General features: G+C 42.2%; 3 protein-coding genes across 5 annotated transcripts; 1 reads left to right on the top strand and 2 right to left on the bottom strand.

Annotated features, from left to right (window-relative positions):
- Positions 1–2538: 2538 nt before the first annotated feature.
- Positions 2539–7202, top strand: slc2a10 (solute carrier family 2 member 10). 2 transcript variants are annotated; one of them, XM_084704798.1, is made up of 6 exons: positions 2546–2945; positions 3876–3933; positions 4662–5924; positions 6244–6366; positions 6695–6830; positions 6914–7202. In XM_084704798.1, exons 2-6 carry the CDS (start codon positions 3930–3932, stop codon positions 7005–7007), a joined length of 1620 nt encoding a protein of 539 aa, XP_084560924.1. In that variant the 5' UTR covers positions 2546–2945; positions 3876–3929; the 3' UTR covers positions 7008–7202. The 2 variants fall into 2 exon arrangements, with proteins under 2 accessions (XP_084560925.1, XP_084560924.1); XM_084704799.1 differs by lacking the exon at positions 6914–7202 and having other exon boundaries at positions 2539–2945; positions 6287–6366; positions 6695–6829.
- Positions 7203–7345: 143 nt separating this feature from the next.
- On the bottom strand, positions 7346–14831 carry LOC146273506 (casein kinase II subunit alpha). 2 transcript variants are annotated; one of them, XR_014766565.1, is made up of 14 exons: positions 14575–14831; positions 12669–12965; positions 12398–12509; positions 12164–12265; positions 12002–12052; positions 11615–11674; positions 11294–11377; positions 10866–10976; positions 10058–10159; positions 9765–9865; positions 9382–9530; positions 9139–9228; positions 8448–8744; positions 7346–8206 (listed from the first exon to the last, which is right to left on the bottom strand). XR_014766565.1 is itself a non-coding variant. In XM_084704800.1 (13 exons), the coding sequence occupies exons 2-13, from the start codon at positions 12767–12769 to the stop codon at positions 8626–8628; spliced, it is 1182 nt and encodes a 393-aa protein (XP_084560926.1). In that variant the 5' UTR covers positions 12770–12965; positions 14575–14831; the 3' UTR covers positions 7346–8625. The 2 variants fall into 2 exon arrangements, 1 of the variants encoding a protein (XP_084560926.1); XM_084704800.1 differs by having other exon boundaries at positions 7346–8744.
- Positions 14832–18649: 3818 nt separating this feature from the next.
- On the bottom strand, positions 18650–20342 carry LOC146273505 (transcription factor 15-like). Its single transcript, XM_084706453.1, has 2 exons — positions 19619–20342; positions 18650–19049 (listed from the first exon to the last, which is right to left on the bottom strand). The coding sequence occupies exons 1-2, from the start codon at positions 20108–20110 to the stop codon at positions 18966–18968; spliced, it is 576 nt and encodes a 191-aa protein (XP_084562579.1). The 5' UTR covers positions 20111–20342; the 3' UTR covers positions 18650–18965.

The raw sequence follows: 20342 nt of genomic DNA, 5'->3' as shown, positions 1-20342 counted from the left end.
CTGTTCGAAGTGCATTTATGAAGGCGTCTGTGGTCAAGTCATCCAGCGTCTCGATATGCACTGCTCTAGAACATAAACAGGTAAACAACAATCCGTATCGTTTTAATTCCTTTCTTTCTTCCTTCACGATGAAAGGGCCGAAACAGTCAATACCACAGACAGTAAAGGGAGGGGACGTCTCTGTCCTCTCTTCTGGAAGATCCGCCATTTGTTGAACTTCTGTAGTTCTTCTGTATCTCCTACATTGTACGCACTTAAAAATGTGTGAGGAGACTACATTTCCACATCCCAAGATCCATATTCCGTTCGCACGCAACTCATTCATAGTCATGCCTCTTCCTTGGTGATGAACACATTCATGATGATATTTGACGAGCAGGCCTGACACAATATTTTTTAGGAAGTATTGCGGGATGTTTTATGTCATGATGCAAGGTTGATTGGGATAGCCGTCCTCCCACCCTGAGGACATTTCTTTTGTCCAAGAAGGGATTTAACTGGTGCAACTTGTTGCGCTTGTTCAGGGTAGGTACTTTCTGAGATTTGAGTCTGTAGATGTCTTCAGCGAAGGCTTCTTCCTGCACCAGCTTGATAATGAAAATGTCTGCTTCTCTTCTTTCTTCAAGACTGGTTGCTTCATTCGTTCTTGATTGAAGTCCCTTGAATACCCTGACAAACCTCTGGAGCCTGGCGACAGCTCTCACTGCTCTGGACCAGTCCGAAAACTTAATGAAGTGGTTTACCATTGAATATACTTCTGTCGTCCTGACCGTGTGGACGTGGGTTTGGCGACGCTCAGGGTCGGTCACTTCTACTTCTCCCACCATTTGCTCTTCAGATGGAAGACTCGGCTGCCAAAGAAAGTTGGGTCCTTTCAACCAGTTACACTCTTTCAGCTGAACTGCAGTCAGTCCTCTTGAGGCACAGTCGGCTGGGTTATTTTCGGAACTGACATGTCGCCATTGTTCAGGGTTTGTGCTTGATTTTATGCGTTGGATCCGGTTTGCTACAAAGGTGTGAAACCTCTTGGCATCATTGTTCACATAGCCGAGGACCACCTTTGAGTCTGTCCAGTAACACTCTTGCAGGTTTTCAATCTCAAGCTCCACCTTGAGAAAGTCACCATTTCGGACTGTAGTCACAGCTGACGACAATTCAAGTCTTGGGATAGTCATTTGTTTGGTATGGGCTACTCTTGCTTTCCCCCATGACAAGTGAGCAACTAATCTGTCCTGTTTCACTTATAGCTCGAAGATATGAGCATGCACCATATCTACTGAGACTTGCATCTGAAAAGTTGTGAAGTTCATATCGCCCAACCTTGCCAAAGCTTAATGGAAGGTAGCTTCTTCGAATCTTTAGGGCTGCGAGGTGAGGCAAATCCTTGAGCCATGACTCCCACTGTGGCAAAATGTGCTCTGGAAGATCCTCGTCCCAGCCTACTTTGTCTTTGCATAACGTCTGGAGGATCTGTTTGCCGACTAATATGAAAGGAGCCACAAACCCCAGCGGATCATAGACTAAAGCGACAGTAGAGAGTACCCCTCTCCTTGTCAGTGGATTTTCCTTGACTATGACCCAGAATTGGAATTCATCAGCTTCGACACACCACTGAACTCCAAGTGCTCGCTCGATTCGAGGAACTTCTAGGGCCATGTCCAGATCCTTGGTTTGGGCACGTTCTGCAAGTGGTATTGCAGGAATCACTTCTTTGTTGTTTGAAACAAACTTGTGTAGCCGGAGGTTTCCAGTTCTGCACAGGTTTCTTGACTCTTCCACCAGATGTATGGCTTCAGCCGGTGACCATATGTTGCAGACCTCGGCTCAGGAGGCCTGACTGGCAGATTACTGTTACCTGTGAATACAGGAGAGAATGAACAGAGAGAATAAATGAAGAGAACGGGGAGTTGTGTCTGTACTCTTCACAGCTCTTGCGTACATGTCTTTATTTTAAACAACCAATTAACCTCAGTTATGACACAGTTAACTTTCTTCAGTATGAACAACATATTATTCCACATTTCTTCAGTTCAGTATTTTCACCTTCTCTATTTTTACAATGACATTTCCATATTCAATAAACCCTCATTTATCCATACACTGCATATAAGATGCAGTAGCTGAACATTTGTTCTAGTTGTGTTCACCTTGTAAGATCATCATCACAACAATTTACTTCCTTTCTCACATGAACACATATTGGATTCTAGCCTGGCTGCCAGCCCAACTTCTTCCCGACCTAAAAAGAATTTGGTCGGGAAGTTGGGTCTGGAGGGTCTCGTATCGGGAACAACTACATAAAACCAGGATCTGGACGGACCAATGAAATTGCCAGGGTGGGCTTTATAGATGATGGTCAGATGATCAACAGTAACGTAATCAACAACGTCACGAAAGAGCCCTTGGGTTGAATTCGTTTTCAACAAACAACATATTACGTTGCTCTGATTGGTTGTAGGTCTATCCAATTAAGCGAAGAGGCATTTGTTTTACGTGTTCGGTTGAAACACGCCCCCTAGTCACAGCCCAACGGAGATTTTTCAGACTCATATTCTGACTAGAATTATGAGTATGACAACGTCAGGCTACTGGGCAGTCACATTCTAGTAGCCTATTGTTAACGGAATTTAGCAGGGACTCTCGCTCCATATCTGTCTCGATTGACTGACTAACTCCACATAATCTAGAAGTGTTCTCATTCTCCTGAAAACCGATAGACCACGTGAATGAATACAGAGGAGTTATTTTTTTAAATGGTCCACGTATTTGGAATGTTTGGCATGTTGTTGGGAAAGTTGTCGGCCCCTGGCGTCAAACTTGGAAAAGCAGCGCCTAAGAAGTGTGCTGCAATTTGAGACTCCTGTTTTGCCACGTCGCTTGAACTTCTCGATGGGAAGATACATCTTGTGCCCCAAATGTTTGCAAATTGCTAAGTTCTCGTTGTGGTAAGTTAATTGACCTCAGTTGTGCTAGCGTGCATGGCCAGTCGCACGTACTATAGCCTACCATCAGTCGTTTAACGGAATACTAACTAATACAACTAGGCTACAGCAATAAAATGTTAACGGCTGATTCAGTACTTTTTTTTTTTTTTACAAAATAAAAACTGTTGTAGGCTTATTGGCTTATGTTTGTAAAAGTGTCATGCATGCAACTTTGAATTAACCTAAGTTCGTATTGGGTTATGTAACAATTTCTACTCTTACATGAAGAAAATGTAATGGTATTGTTTACATTGTTGTCATCTCTCGATGTAGGCTGGACACATCGTTAATGTGTAAGGGGTATTGCTGGATGTTTCTGGTATTCTGGGTAGAATAGCCTACAACAGGTTACAATTGTTAGGGTAAGCTAACAATAACCAGGTTTGGGCTTAAAGCCAAAGTATGTTCAGTCCACCTACGTAGGTTAGCATATCCTATGGCAATAAGATAATCAAAGTTGACTCCGCACAATATAGCTTAGGCCCTGGCCACAGCACTGTAGTAAGAATTGATGCAGTAGGCCTACTCGTTAAATTCCCCAATGTTATCCTCTCCTATTTCATTGCATAGCATATAACCTGCCTATGTTACATGCTCTTAATCACGTGAACGTCTTAACCCTTTATCACATTCAAGTTGAGAAATGATTGAATTAACTAAACAATTCACGTTGTTGAGGCAAAGTGCCCTTCAATAAAATTATGTGCAACAAGGGGGTTGTCATGACTACAGAGCTAGATTGGCTCTTGTGTGCTCCCTTCTGTCGCGAGCACAGGACACTGTGCAGGGCGCAAAGCGCTTCTTATTTTTTAACTCTCAAATTAGATTCATGTCACTTTTTTGTCTTCTTTTTTTTTAAATCGTTGATTACATTTTGGAAACCCTTTGCAGAGCCTGTGTGAAATTCAAATCGCAAGGTGAGATGTGTGGAAAGGGAAATGAATAATGGGTAAGTATATAACGATTTTGTTTAAAAGTAGCCTAATTCTATTTAAGTACTAAATCGTTTTAATTAAGTTTATATTTTTATTAGGCCCTATGTTGATAAAGATCATCACTCTGTGAATATATTTAATATTTAGAATGAAAGATGACGACTGCATTCTGCTTATCATCACCAACCATGTTGTTTTCTGTCTGGAAAACCTGTGAAAATGAAATATTCAAGTTTGTCAATAAGAATAAATATTCAAATGTATTGTCACCCCCAAAATATTGTCAAATTTCAAGTTACAAGCTTGCAATTTTGTAATACTAGCTCGCCAGGCCATTGTATTACAACTTTGCAAATTGTGTCTCGCAAAGAGAAAAATCTGTTCCTTAGCTTGTGTCAATGACAGGCATGGAATTATGCCAGATTGATTAACATATCTGTTAACATATTTTGCACATGAAAGACACACACCTTGTGTGCACTGTTCTGCTGTTAGATTTCAGTGAAAACATGCTTCCCTTTACTGATATAGATGATGGTTTTGAACAGTATAATTGATTTGATTAAAGCACACATCTTAATTTTGAATGTAGAATAATTAATAACAATAAAGCCCCTCTATGTAAAACATTATATTCTTTAATTTTACAAAGCTTTATTTATTGAAAGTTGGCAATGGCTTTACAATACAACATACCAAAAAAACTTCTAAACTGCTACTCACACACTCATTTTCTTTCTAGGTTGTTCTATCCTGGTCCTCTCCAGTGTAGTATCCATCCTGGGTGGCCTAGTGTTTGGCTATGAACTGGGTATCATCTCAGGGGCTCTGCTTCAGCTCCAGACAGAGTTCAGGCTCACCTGCTTCCAACAGGAGGCTGTGGTCAGTTCCCTCCTGGTCGGTGCTTTGCTGGCCTCCCTTGTAGGTGGTTGTCTCATTGACCGCCATGGACGCAAAAACTCGATTTTCTTCAGCAACGTCCTGATCTTGGTTGGAAGCCTGGTCCTGCTCTGCAGCTCCTTCCTAGCACTGGTGGTCGGCAGGATGACCGTTGGCTTCGCCATGTGCATCTCCTCCATGTCCTGCTGTATCTTTGTGTCAGAGATAGTCTCCCCCAAACACAGGGGCTTGCTGGTGACCCTTTATGAAGCTGGCATCACTGTGGGCATCCTGGCAGCTTATGGAATGAATTATATCCTGGCTGACACCAAGGAAGGGTGGAAATATATGTTTGGTTTAGCTATCCCACCCACTATGGGTCAGTTAGTCTCCCTTGGGTTTCTTTCGTGCAGTGCAAGAGCCTCTGTGGGCCGAAGGGTAGGAAGGCACAGTGAAAGAAGCCTTAAATATATTGAAGATCCTGAAGAAAGGGAAATGGACATCATGTCCAACAGACTTGATAATTCTACAAAATACAGTACACTAGGCCTTTTTCAGCGTAAGGACAATATGAGGAGCAGGACTATTATTGGGCTGGGCATGGTCCTTTTCCAGCAGTTCACAGGTCAGCCCAACGTCCTTCTCTACGCCTCAACTATCTTTCATTCGGTAGGGTTCCAGAGTGAATCCTCTGCCATTCTGGCGTCTGTGGGGCTGGGGGTGGTGAAAGTCATCGCCACGTTAGTGTCCATGGTGTTTGCTGACAGGGTGGGTCGAAGGCCTCTCCTTATCGGCGGGTGTGCAGTGATGGCGGTGTGCTTAATGACCATCGGACTTTTGAGCGGACGTTCTGTACTGAGCACAAAGAGACTCTGTAGCACTGGGAATTACATCAACAGCACTGATGATCAGCCAGTGTTGGACATCTCCATTGCTAGTTCTCTTCGGCACCTGAATATGACAAACACCAGGGAGGTTAACTATGACTCAGTCAATTTGCATGACATTTTCCCAAGCTCTTCGATTCCAGAACCATCTCAATATGTTGATGATGGATGGGTTAACTGGATTGTCTTAATCTGCCTAATGGCAGTGGTTTTTGCCTATTCAGTTGGATTTGGACCAAGTAAGTATCCTTCTAGTTCAGGAAAATCTTATCTTTATCATTTTTTTCTCCCAATAATTAAAATAAATCTTAAAAACGTCCCAAAAAAGATAAGAATGCATGTTATTTCCTGCCTATGTTGACAGTTTTGATGATTTCTTGCACATGCACCTTGAAGGTGTGCATTTATCAAAATATATCTGGAATGCTCTTGGATAACATTTCTGAAATTGATACTATAACTTGAAATTATTTTACAAATTTGTCTTCACTCACTTTCTCTGGCCCTTAATATACCTCCTATAATAATAATCCTACATTTTGCTTGTACATTGAACAGTGACATGGCTCATTCTGAGTGAAATATTCCCTTCTGGTGTTAGAGGGAGGGCGTTTGCATTCACCAACTGTTTCAACTGGGCTGCCAACCTACTGGTTACTTTCTCTTTCTTGAACGTCATTGGTAAGTCTTAGTCTAATTTATGTTTTTAGTAACATAGGGTGCATTTTAAATTGCACAGCGTAAGTTTCAATTAGACAGTAGTTGGCTTTTAGTTGTAAAAGCCAAAAAGTTATTAACTAGTTTATTGAATAAACTGTGGTTATTTTTAGGGAAAAGTTTAAAATGTCTGAACATTTGTATCATGAGCAATGTCTCTATGATCCTGGGATACATTTTTTTCCAAGACTTTTATCGGGTTAACCATTTTTATGATCTTCAAACCGATTGAAAAATTCGAGGAAAGCAAACGTAAGGTTACAAAGATGAAAAGTCAAGTGTTTGTTCACAGATGTGATTGGTCTGTCTGGAACGTTCCTCCTCTACGGACTGATTGGAGTGGCAGCAGTGGTGTTCTTCTACTTCCTGCTACCAGAAACCAAGGGAAAGTCTTTGGAGGAGATAGACAAGGAGCTCCGTCTGAAAAGGTAACACCAAAGCTTAAAAGTTTTGATCAAAGTTGATCTTTCAAACTGTGAGCTCAGTGGGATCTCCTACTTGTTTTTCGCAGGGTGCCAAAGAGTGACAAGTGCTGCAGCATCATTAGTTGGAGAGTCACTTCCCCAGAGTACCAAAGAGTGCAGGTAGTTAGCTCAGCAACCTAATTCAGGAGGTGGCTGTCTAAATGTATTATACAAACCCCATGATCATCATAAAATACTATTTTATCTGAAACCAGGCATGATTGACAATTTTGTCAGGTTACTCTGCCAGTAAACAATTGTGAATCTGTTGCACTGGTAATGTATATTTATTTGGTGAGTCAATATTTCAGTTTGTAATAAAGTACAAATAATTTGAAAGAAAATGTTTGTTTTCAGTCATGGAATCAGAATTTGCAGGATACTATAACACTATATTCCTAATAATTAGTTGAGGATTAACATTGGAACACTCAATTTCAGAATACACAAGAACTCTGGAACACAAGAGTTTTGAGACATTTGATAAATAAAACATGTTTATTTACACAACTTTTCAAATACTAGTCTTCTACATGGGGACATAAAAATATATACAGTGATGTAAGGACTCATACTTTATAATCAAGTTGATTTTGCATGTCTTGTAGTCATTGCATGTTGAGAAATTTCCAATGGAAAAAAGATGCATATGTACAGCAGTGTCTTCGCTCACAAGCCTTCCATCTCGGCACTAAAACACTGGGAAAATTCAACCCTTCACTAACACTTTTTTCCACATCTAAGCGTAGGCGATCAATCACAAGCCCTACCTCTGAAACAAACTAAATACAAAAAAAAAGGAAAAACATCTTACTTTCCTCCAAAACACAGGTACAGACACATTTAAGTCAACTGAACTCCGGTGCAATTATAATCTGTTTATATTTTACACAACCTATTTTTTCTCCACAAATCAGTATTCAGCTCACATTATGCATTTTCAAGAGTAACTCTTTCTCCCCTCACAGAACTTTGTATGTTTGGTAAGTCTCTTTCCAAGATTGAGTAAGCTTTGGTTATGACTTGAAGTAATTCAAGAAACTGGAAAGCAGCAAGTATGAAGAAAAAAAAAAACCCTGAATGGATACATTTGTAATCAAAAAGGACAATGCATCATCAGGGCCATTTCAACACAAAACTAAACCTCATTCAGCACTACAGCATATCAGTACAAAAACAAAAAACGATGAGGGGAAACATATCAAAGGCCTGGTATCTAGTCTAAGAGAAAGGCAAGTCAAAATGATTCAGGCAAGAAGTGTTGAAGTGTCCTTTAGAATATGCAGAGTGAGGAGGCTTCAGAGTACTCACCTGGAGCAGGGAACAGCACCAAAACCCTTCTGTGTACCACAGAAGAGAGCCTTGTGAGGTGGGGTGGTTACAGTTCTAGACTGAGTTTGAGAATTGCTTACAGGTGTTCTTGCCAAGTATTTAACTTTTGTCAATAACCTACCCAGTGTATTTGGAATATATACTGTACAGACAAATGTCCATCACTCATTTTTAGACAGTGAACATATGCACACATACACACGCATTAGTTAGCTTGCTACTATCATGTTGTCAAAATGAAAGGAATACCTGTATGTTTTCACTGCACAGACAGAACATTCATTTCAAATGTCAGGTTGAACACGTTCATTCTGGGTGCAGAGAAGAGGAACAGTCAGACGGTGAATACGTTCAGGTGAATTGGACTGGCAGAATGGCACCCGTCGGTCGTCCGTCCCCCCCCCCAAGAAGTAGGAGGAGCCATCCATTACTGGGGTACACTAGCAGCGGCGGGCATGGGGGTGCTCATGGCAGTGGTGGCAGCAGAGAGGACAGGTGAGCCAGTCAGCGCGCCCAGGGCAGTAGACGCTGGCAGGGCAGAGATTCCTTGGTAGAGGACAAGATCAAAACACTATGAATTGATACATCCTACTCTTTCTGATTTTGTTAACCAAAACGTCTGGAAACTTTTTGAAATGGAACCTCCCATCTAAAATCCCTCTCTCCATCATTCAGCTACCATCGGGCAGTCAAAGTCATGTGGCGACAGGCGATTCCCAGGGTCCAAAAAATCATGTTAAAGTGAGATTACGTCAACGCGTTATTACCGCATTAACTTCAACAGCCCTAGTTTAAATGCTTCTTTTCACTATGAGATGTGGATATTCACTGATTCAGAGATCTCAGTCGAGCAAACACGTTTAATTCAATCCAGCTGCTAGATTTGATTTCATCCCATTCCTAATGACACAGTGAATCTTTCCTGTGCGCGTGTACTCACCAGTGATCATGCCGGCTGTGCTCACAGCTGTATTCCCACTGGGCAGGTTCGCTGAACCCGCCATTCGAGACTGGTCTTTCACAATAGGATCTGCGTGGGCCAAAAACAATGCCACGTTACAGTCATAATTTAAAAAAAAATGTGACAGCCTAAAACAACTGCAAATCCCTCAAAGGGTTCCACGGTTCTCCAAACGGAACCATCCATGTCCTAGAGGGGTGAGTGGGAGCGCTCCCTACTAACAGAAGTAGGTGTGCTCCATGGCCTCGCGGGCCGTCAGACGGGCCTGGTGGTCGTAGCGCAGCAGCTTGTCCAGGAAGTCCAGTGCCTCGGGGCTCACCAGGTGCTGGTTCTCACTGTGGACAAACCTCTCCCACCGCTTACGAGAGTGCCTGAGGGGAGAATGAGTCAGAGATGAACCAAAACAGTTGGGGCTAGGGTTGAGGTTACCTCATACCAGGGAACCTCCAGCCCAAAAAAGTCATTAAAGCCATGAAAATAGGTTTAACTTAACACCACCTATAACATGGAATTTTCTTTTGTTTTAAATTCCATTTGATGTTAACACCATTTTAAAACAGAGACTGCATGTGTAGAAAGAAAACATTACAACAGAAAGTGCATACCTTCCCAGGATGTCATTGAAGCGGGGTTCCAGCTCAATGTTGTACTTGTCAATGTAGTCATACAGGTCTTCAGTCCCCAGCACCTTGGCTATCCTCACCAACTAGGGAAAGATAACGGGTGGGGGTCAACGAATGGGTCACTTCATCTGTAGGTACTGTTACCATTCGGACCAGAGACACCACAGCAGAGAAAGAGAAGACAGATGAGGTGAGAGAGACAGACAGAAACAAGGAGCGGAACAAGGAGAGGAACAAGAGACAGTGAAAAAGACAGACAGTGAGTGTGAGATTACCTGGTCATAGTTATCATGGCCGTGGAAGAAAGGCTCTTTCCTGAAAATCATGCTGGCCAGCATGCAGCCCAGACTCCACATATCCAGACTGTAGTCATACATCTGGAGGACAGAAGAAACAGAGAGAGACAGGGGGTTCATGTGCTGGATATTAGAACAATGTACGATGATTATTGATGGGAGTCCAGTATCATCTTATCTGTACAGGAATAACTCAACCCAACTTTTCAATGACAAATACACTAGGGATATGCCCTTCAAGCAAAAACACAATTCAATATTTGAACTGTGTACTCGGTACTATTCCATGGTTCTTTGAAGACCGATTCAGGCTTTTCACAACTGTCTTGTTGGTTGATATGATGCAATGCTCGTCTAAATTAGGCAGAATCCAAAACAGAATCTTCTTCCTTTGTCTGGTGACAAAGCTAGCCAGTGATTGTTGATCTATGGATGGTCCTTCTTCCGGGTGATTGCTCACAAATTACTGCACATGGTGGCAGACTAATATGCTTGCATTTACTGGAGAACTTGTACTGCACCTTATATTCATTATTATTCTGAAGGAGATCCTCACAGAACTCTGAGAGCTGGAGGAGTCTTTGGCTTTGTGTGTTTCTACCGTTTACAGCAACACCCAATATCAGCGTCAGCAACCAGCTTTGAGGTCCATTACCACCACCTTCTGGCAGTAATAATGAGTTACTTACTACCAGGCACCGGCAAGGGAAAACAATATTTAAGACAAGACGATAGTCGCATAAACTAGATGAGTACTACTACCAAAGAGTTCCGCCAGACAACGCACCTGGTAGTCGACGAGCAGCTCGGGTCCTTTGAAGTAGCGGGACGCCACCCTGACATTGTACTCCTGTCCTGGATGGTAAAACTCAGCTAGACCCCAGTCAATAAGGCGCAGCTGAGAACACACAGAGAATATTGCTAAATATCATTCAAAAATAGGATCATTGTTATGGCCCTTAGTGTATTTCAAGTGAAGGTATGCACTGAAGGATAAAGACAATGTATAGCATATCTTGAAATTGCAAACCCCCTGACCAACGACACTACCGTAATCAAACAGCAATTATACTTCTGTCCACAAGAAGTACAATATGTTCCACTTACAGTCAAGTGAAATGCATCTATTAAACAAGACCCTTTATTGGTGATGTCCTGGGAAAGTGTTTGGGAAAACAGACGCAGGCATCCACCCCATCGCGTGTCGACACTCACCTTGCGGTGTTCGTGATCAATCATCACGTTGTGCGGTTTCACGTCCCTGTGCATAATCCCCATGCTGTGGCAGTAATCGAGGGCCTGCAGAACAAGATCCAAAACGCCATCAGTCAGCGATTAGGCAGTTTTTTTTTTCTCTATGGTAAACCAATAGACCAATGGCCAGAGGTGACAAAAACCCGAGGTTGTTTTCTACCCAGCTGTGTGTCCACATGCACACTCACACTTTGGTAGGGAAATCACAGGCCCTACCCTTCAGCCCAAATCCAACAAGGATTCTTTCAAGAGGTCCACAGGGATGAACGGTATGGCACCCACCTTGAGGATTTCGTACATGTAGAATCGAATGTCGTAGTCCGTTAGAGTCTGGTACAATTGCTGGTAGTGCAAACACAAAAGTGTATAAGTTTATTACATGGTTGTGTGGCGGAATTAAGCTAACTGCACACTTTCTTTGGGTACAGTATTTTCTGTCAGTACAGAATGTTATCAACACTTTGTGCACTCCTCACAATGTGCCAGTGATGGACTGAAAGAAAGAGAATCTGTGCTGGACGTCTATGTCTTTCCACACACACACACACACACACACACACACAGGGGAGGCGAATAGCATGTCAAGAAAGGGGGTTTCTAATATGAATACAGCGACACCATGTCGGAAGATCTCCTTGGAGATCTTACAAAAAAGATGTGTGATCTTACCTTAAAGTCAGTATTGTTGACATGTTCAAAGACCAAGGCAGGTGTACGGGACTGGAAAAAGGACGGGGGGGGGGGGGGGTACATGTTATTTCAGGCCGTCTGAATAAAGACATTTTTATTTTTCACGATGGAGCATTTGTATGGAGCCTGGTTTCTACACACCACTGGGTCTTTAACGATATCTATGAGGGAGATAATGTTAGGCCCTCCTCTCAGGTTCTCCAGTATCTTGATTTCACGCTTGATCTTCTTTTTCTTCACAGGCTGTACCGGGGGATAAACACCATTTAGATACATTTTACTCTTGGGTATTTGTCTGATGAACAAGCTTGTGGTCATTGTCCACAAGGCTTCAGTACGGGGTATGTGTGTGAAGTGCTGCCTGCATGGGCCCACCTTGAGTATTTTCACCACCACCTTCTCGTTGTTTGTGATGTTGATGGCTTCAAAGACCTCACTGTACTTCCCACGACCCAGTTTTCTCACCAACTGGAAGTCGTCTTGGTTTCTGCAAACCGGAAATAAAACATTAGCCCGCCCCAACTTAAAACGAAACAAAACCTCCAACAATACTTTGATAACATGAGGTAGAAAAGTTAGTATTTTGGTTTGAATATATCACGAAAGCTTCTGGTTATCACGTCAGCCATGTGTGTGTTCTACACACCCCCATTCCACCACATGAGACTCGTAGTCCCAGTACTCCCTGGGGCGGTGTGTGTTGACCTCTGTGTACACGCGGGCCCGGCTAGGCACGGGTCCTGACATGTCCCACAGCTTGGCAGAGGTGAGGAAGGGGAGGCTGTTACCACACCAGCAAAGGATGGATAAGGAAGGAAGAAGGGAAGGAGGAAGGGAGGGAGGGAGGGGAAGGAGGGGGGGTATGATCTCTTCCTGACAGGGCAAGGGGTTTAAGGGGGGCCTCGGCTGTGGGCAAGGGGCCACTGGAGGTGCCTTGGGACAGCTAAAACAGGGAGAGGGGAAACAGGCATGAGTTAGATATGAGGCACTCATCCAGCATCTATAATCTAATTAGTAGTCAATTTCTCCCCCAGATGGTGAGGCTAATTCAAAGTATGTATTCAAAGATTTCCAAAGACAAGGGTTTCACTGCAGTCAGCGATATATTGTCACCTATGCTTGCAGGTTAGACAATCTTGCGACAATCTTGCAATCTTAAACAAGTTCAACAGCTCTACATTTGAAATTCAACAAATAGAAGCAGCAAATCTTTCACCACCTCTGAAGTATTGACACACAATTACTGAAGCTGGACGGAGGTCAGCAATGTGATTATTGATCTCGCACGAATGGCTGAATCAATTCTCTCAATGTCATAAATAGTAACCTATCAGGCTAAAAATAGAAACATATAGCAAAATGTAAAAAACGTTTTTAAAGAAACCAACAGCGTCATGCCATCGTAGCCAACGCCATGCTGCGGTGTTTGCAGTAATGGTTGTGAAAACGTACCATGAGCTGACAACGTTAGCTACATACCTACAACTTGGCGGTTGACATTGCATATGTACAATGCATTGAAAGTAGAAAATCCAGCATATACCAGCAAGTTAGGTGACTAGTTGTGTCAACGTACATTAGCTAAGCTAGCTTTAAGAAGTCCTTCTTTCAATCCTAGCATTTTAATCTTACATGGAAGTCTAATCGTTAGACACCGTTCTCCATTTTATAGTAGGTTTAACTGCTACCTTACAGGCTTGCTTTGTAGCCGATGTATATTCTCTAGCTGGTCATAATATAATCATCGTTAAAGGCTTTCTTCCCCCGTACAATAAACTAAAAATCTGATTAACTATATTACCTAAATCTGATTACCTATTCAACTGTCACAGGCATATCTGTCCTCGATTTAACAACGGAAGCCGATTCTACACATCTGCTGTAATGTATGAAACTATTTGAAGGAAGCAAGGACAGTATATTTACTCATTTGGAAAATGTGTGGTAAAGAAGTGATTAGTGTACTAGCTACAGAAATAAATCAAGCTGGCCGGACCGATGCCCATTAAAGTCCGCTGCTGTAGCCCACCACAAATTAGACGAGTTACCTAGAATAGATAATATAGTTCAAATTCACAGGCGGTTTACAGATCGCTGGTGCTACTACTCAAGATATATTGTCAAGTGCTATCTTAGGCTAATGGTAATGCTAACGTTGTGTTTGAAATTATATTCCCTGAGCAGGTGTCAGATATAGTAACCAACGCTACTGTACTCTACTGTAACATGATAGTTTGTTAGCTACACTAAACTACGAGTGGCTAGTGGTTATGCTTAGTTTAACGAACGTGAGGCACATTACGAGCTAGCTAAAGGTAAGATAGTAGCAATGGGTTGCTAAAGAACGAGTCTCACTAGTACTGTAGCAGTCTGAGCTAGCTAACACATAAACCAGCTAGCTAGCTTTGTACTAACGCTAGCTAGCAAGCTAACCCTCGCTAAACGAGCGATATGAAATTTAGAAAGGTAGGCTACACTTGTTCACACCAACTCCAACATTTTTATGAATACATACATTTGACAACGGACCCAATGCCCAAATCCACACCTACCTTGTGGAGTAAGTCGTGATCCCAAATCTTATCAACAAATCTGACTTTTAACAAAGTTCCTTCCTTTCCCTCTGCTATATACTCGTCTCTTGAGTGTGATTTCTGCTGTCTCAGAGACAATATGGCTGACAATACCGCCACATAAACTACTTACTGGGCCGTATACGGTCGAGGTACCTCTAATCAGCCAACAAAAGCATTTTAACTATATTTTGTTATAAAATAGCTTTAACTAGTTTAAACTGAATTATTTTTGCTTTAAACCAATCGAGTGTAGGATTTTGAGTATTTCATATATATCTGATATGGTCGACAATAACGAACTTTAACAAGTTGGTCTTGAGCTGTACCGCCCGCCTATGGGATCTACTAACGCCGTAATTACAGGAAGTAAATATTACCAGAGAAAGGAAGTGAAATGTTTTGGCATTTATTTTGACTTGTTGTCTGTATATGACATTTGAGTAATACTTTACTGTACTCAACAACCGGCCGAGAGGCAAAAATGAACGAAATGTGATTTTTCTTTTAAATAACAATGATTCAAGCACGAGGACTAATTTCGCCCCATACTTTTATACCACATGGGGGTGACATTTTACACGGCATATCTACTTAAGAGATGATGAAACTGGCACAACGTATAATCAACATGATCACCCGCAATGATACACCCTGAAGACATTTATGATCGACTTAATATAAATATAAACTGCATGTTAGGTATTTTTTCAATGAAGCTGACAATATTACCGGACTTAAAAGCCTAAAAAAATGATTGGTTGTAATTTAACTAGCGTAACCACACTTTTTCACTGTAATCACATCATGTTATGTGTTTTAAACATGGACAGCACTCAGTCAAACATTGTTCCAAAGGTTGTTAGGGTTACATTTTCTGTCTGTGAGGCTATGTATTGTGCTCCATAGGATCCTTGATTGAGGATATCCTTTCAATAATTGCTCCTTGTGTCTGTACACCCAGTTCACTCAACAAATACCTTAGAACATAATGAAACTGGCACAAAATACTTATTATTCAGATGTTATGATCAATATTTGGAGTGTCAGGATATGCACACAATGCACACATTGAGATATAACCAGCTTGTACATTTTAAAGAAATCCTCAACTATTACACAGACCGATCTTTCACTGCTAGCTTGGACAGCTCCCCATAACCCATATGAATCTGTGCTCATGTAATTGTGAAAACACAGACCAGCAATTGCTGTGATGATGTAGACTAGGCAGTCTCTTTCCTTCCAAGAAGATACTTGTACACTCATATTGTTTCAGAATTTTGAAAACAACAAGAAATCTCAGATTAAGTCGCCTTCTGGCCGCAGTGTGAAGGACCCCTCCCTGTGTCTGAGGCCCAAAAGCAGGAGCAGGAGCCAGCGACACACAGTAATCAGGGCCCAGCCCCGGTAGACTGATATTGTCTGTGGTAATGTCTCAGGGATTTCCTACACTTCCTCCTGCACACTGTAGGGAAACAATAGCTCCCAAATTGTCCATCGGGTGGAAAGTGTATCAACAGCAATGCTGTTTGGTACACACACCCACACACATACACACAGGGGCGTATGCCTATGAGTTGACCTAGGGTTCCCCCCACCCCCAGTGTTTTCTTTATGTTATGTAAGAATCAGAGAACTAGTGAGATGCCAGGATCGGCCTGATAGAGAGCTTTATAACTAGACGAGTACTAGTGAAGTTAGTGAAGCTAGTGATGCTTTTGAAGCATGGACTTGCCACAGCAGTGCAAGGTAATTGAGTAAGCTGGTCTTGACTTGCATTCAAAGGTCAGTATTTCTCCCGGCAAGCACACACACACACACACACAATACTGTCCCCCTCCCCTATCTGGCTATGGTTAGGGTTGCTTGGCTGTCTAGGATTGGATTGCTCCCCACACTCCCACTCCACACCCATGGGTGGAAAATAATCATAACAAGTCGGAAGCAGCGTATCCAACTTGTTGTCTCGTGACAGCGGGAGAAGGGGGCCTCCGTGCGTGTCTGATGCCGTTGATCTCCCCTGACACATAGGTTGGACAGGAAGGTATAGGTTGAGCAGAAGGAAGAGAATTCTGTCAAGTGTTTGAGATACAGTACCATAAGGGTTTGTTTTGGTCAGAACATGATGGTGTTGGTGGACAAGAACTGTATCACAATCGTACCCCTTCATCTTATCTGTCCCATGGTATCTCCTAAAAATGACTACCAGATGGGGAGATTTAGAAAGTTCTGGTGAGGACTTTGACAACGTAATTTTAGTCTTAATGTTTATTTTATTGTGTGCAGAAACTAGTTCTGAACCACGAATAATGAGAATTATATAATTTCATGCAAATGTCTTGTGTTGCTATACTCGTGTTTCATTAAAGTCAACATTAAAGTCAAACACACACATAACAATAGTAATGTTGTATATGCCCCTATACTTCAACTATATATCAGCCATGTATCCTTTACCTTTTGACGTATACAGACCTAAAACATAGAATAGGGAATACCACCCATTCCCACCCAGGAATTAAAATTAGAAGCTGGACATCTGGGTCCCATGCAGCTGATGTCAAGACTGGCGCTGACCCAGGAGCCGGGCCCCACAGGGAGGGCCTCTACGGGGCCGGCCGCTCAGCTTCTTCCTTCCTTCTGTGACATCTTCCTGCCCTGAGGGCCTCTGGGAGCCATTTGACAGGGGTAGCAGGATAAGCTCACGCAGCAGCTTCTAATTAGCCTGGCTCTGACAGCAGGTGGAGAGGCGGGCGGGTTGTCAGGAGAGTTTTATGCAAGAGTGTAGTTATGTGGACGGGCCAAGGAGGTTGCACATACGTGATTTTTTGAGACTTTCTCTACGAATTGTCAGTTCCACACGTTATAAGCATGTTTATGTCTGTTATGTCTTACATGAAGATTCCTCATTCTTCATATAACAAAAAATCATATTACTGCTGGGATTGGTATAAACAAGCAGACTCACAGTATAAAAAACACAAACTGACATAATGCTTAGGTTAGTTGTGTGTAAGTTTGGGATAATCAAAAAGTCATATATTCTTCATGTTTAAAAGCAACCAAACGACTCCCAAACACAACCACACACAAAATTCACACTTCACAACCAACAAGGGAAGACACAGGCATGAATCAACACACTTACTCACACCAACTTTGACCTCAAATCGTACCTCTCCACCAGAGACTTCCTTATGATTTACACCATTAATTTATCAGCAGCTGTGTTTAGCTCGACACAGGCTGCTAGGTGATATTGGCTGTGACTAACCAACAACACATGTGCATTAAACACCCCTGAGATTCACTTGGACTCAGCAGTGTCAAAGAACTACAGACCCTTTGTCTTGGTTGCCCTAGTAGCCCTACACACTTCATAGACACTCAGATAATGCGTCAAGTGCATTGGGAAAAATGTTCTGTAAATTTGAGGTTTATGGCCATATACTGCATTTATTACACACTTTTAACCCACTTTTGAATACACCGTATAAGATCCGGATTGTCTTCCCCATTTCCCATTATTTATGTGGAGAATGATCTTTCTCAGAAATGTATAGTCCTGTGTGGCCTTTCCTGTTTTTGCATGACCTTTGTACAGATATTATGATGATTCAGTGTGATTCATGTCTTCCTTACACGCTGGTATTTGCCCATTCCTACACTACACATACAGGCTTCCAGTTAGCCATTTACGCATGGGTCAAGTATAAGTACAGGGAAAGGCCTCAGACAAGACTGATTGCTTCCTCTTTTGAGATTGCTTGGCATGGGTCAAAAGCAAAAGGTAAAAGTATATTGGAATTTCCCACAAGCCACTTAATGGAGGGTGGTGTCCATCAGGTCTTTGGGGCCAACTTTTTGGGGGGTTTATCTCACACCGAAAGTAAACCTGTGTTAAGAGGCGATTGGCTGATGAAATTGCTAAAATGGATGTTTCAATGAAAACATCCCCACACAACACAAAATGGATGTTTCAATGAAAACATCCCCACACAACACAAAATGGCCAGACAAGTAGGATAAATGTCAGAGTAGCGACAAATACAACTATGTCAAAAATATATTTAATTTCAAAGTATAGAAAATGTATTAAAAAGACAACATAAAAAGCTGTCTCTCTAACAGTGTTCAATCAACATATTTTCTTTCTATTTTAGCCAGATGCCCCTGTGAATGATTGTAGAGCCAGTTGTTTGGGTGGAACAGTCTTTTCTCTCTCCATTCCTGAAATGGTCTTTGTGGCCAAGCGTTTTTCCATAGATTGATACTCTGTCCTTTACATTGGTGAGTAATCGTTTTTCTCCCATGATGTCTGGCCTGGGCTTGGGTTCAACATTCCTCAGAGGCAGACAATTTGGGTTTTAACGCCGATTCATCCGCAGTGTACTGGCTCCATGCAATTTCAGGGTGCCATGCATTTTGGCACAATCTCTCCCATCTTTCACCTATGAACAAAATGTTTGTTAAAACAAGGACTTGCATTTACCATTGCTGAACACATTACTTTAACCACCAAATAGTCTGAAACAACTTCTTGGATCAAAACATAATCCCCAAGTTTTAATTATCTGATATTTGCCCCAAGGTCATTTTAAGTACAGAGACTTTAAATAGTTTACTGCACTTGCACATCAGTTATTGCATGTCAGACCTTGTTACTGCCTTTAAAGGATAGTTTTGCATGCAAAATGATATTTATAACTATGTCCCAACAGGGAAATCCCAACATGGAGATGGATCACATCCAACATCCTTAAGTTAATTCCCGGAACACAGCTTGGCCAGGGATTCAAGTAAATTAATTAGTTGGGATTTCAATTTGAAAATGTGAAAACAAATGTGAAAAGTTTTAATTTGACAAAGTATTAGCGGTATACATAGCCTAGCTTATAGCCTCACAAGTATAGACTTAATCAAAACACACGTCGTCGCCATGCGCCTTTGTAAAGTATAAAGTGTTATGACACATCTGTTTGAAACATTTACACATTTCACATTTCACACCATTACATACCCCTTTTCGCTGACTGCTCAAGCAAAATGTGCATATCGTTTTCGGTTGCTTGGCCTCTCCATCACGCGCGCGGTACACTGCGCTCAGACAAGGCTGCCCATCCTCGCGCCCATCCCCAAGCACGAGAACGTTGGCCAGATGTGAGATATAGCTAGAGGCCAGTCGGAGAGTTTCAATTTTGGAAAGCTTTCTGTCCATCGGCTCGGTGGGTATTAGTGTTCTGAGCGCAGTGAAGGCGGTGTTGACACTCTGTGTACGGTCTCGTTCCCTGGCGTTTGCTGCGTTTCGTTGTTTGACAACAACAACCCCACCAACCCCAACGACGCGAGAAATCTTTCGGTATTTCCCTGAGCTGGCACAGCATCCGTAGCTCTGATCCGAGCTACCGTCACTCTCGCTCCTGTTTTCGTCGTCGTCGGACATTATGTTGAGGTCAGGAGGTGGGTAGGAAAACGGATGAGTTGATATTGGCCTCAACATTGTAAAAGCCATGATAAACACAATTATTAAAACCGAAGCCAGTAATACAATCTCAAATATTCCCGCTTTAACAGCAAAATAGTTTGCCAATCACCAGAATTAATTTATGTAGACTGACAACTATGCCGTTTGCAGTTGAAACAGGAAAGAATTCCACTTTTAAAAAATAAAGATTGACATGTCCACCATAGGATGGTCCGACGGATGGTCAGTGTGCTCTTATAGCTTAGACTGCCGTAGCTCT

The sequence above is a fragment of the Hypomesus nipponensis genome, chromosome 9 (genome assembly GCF_054491055.1).
Source record: "Hypomesus nipponensis isolate SF chromosome 9, ASM5449105v1, whole genome shotgun sequence".
Classification (NCBI taxonomy): Eukaryota; Metazoa; Chordata; class Actinopteri; order Osmeriformes; family Osmeridae; genus Hypomesus; species Hypomesus nipponensis.
This window is presented reverse-complemented; position numbering and strand designations above follow the sequence as displayed.

What these genes read in the sequence shown, in the direction of transcription:
- slc2a10 (XM_084704798.1), top strand. An exon ending in CTCTTTCTTGAACGTCATTG is followed by an intron (nt 6,367 to 6,694) that starts GTAAGTCTTAGT and finishes GTTTGTTCACAG; the next exon opens with ATGTGATTGGTCTGTCTGGA. An exon ending in AAGGAGCTCCGTCTGAAAAG is followed by an intron (nt 6,831 to 6,913) that starts GTAACACCAAAG and finishes TGTTTTTCGCAG; the next exon opens with GGTGCCAAAGAGTGACAAGT.
- LOC146273506 (XM_084704800.1), bottom strand. Translation starts at nt 12,769, where the DNA reads ATGTCAGGACCCGTGCCTAGCCGGGCCCGCGTGTACACAGAGGTCAAC. An exon ending in TCTCATGTGGTGGAATGGGG is followed by an intron (nt 12,510 to 12,668) that starts GTGTGTAGAACA and finishes TCCGGTTTGCAG; the next exon opens with AAACCAAGACGACTTCCAGT. An exon ending in GCCATGATAACTATGACCAG is followed by an intron (nt 9,866 to 10,057) that starts GTAATCTCACAC and finishes ATCTTTCCCTAG; the next exon opens with TTGGTGAGGATAGCCAAGGT.
- LOC146273505 (XM_084706453.1), bottom strand. Translation starts at nt 20,110, where the DNA reads ATGGCTTTTACAATGTTGAGGCCAATATCAACTCATCCGTTTTCCTAC. An exon ending in TGAGCAGTCAGCGAAAAGGG is followed by an intron (nt 19,050 to 19,618) that starts GTATGTAATGGT and finishes TTTTGTTCATAG; the next exon opens with GTGAAAGATGGGAGAGATTG.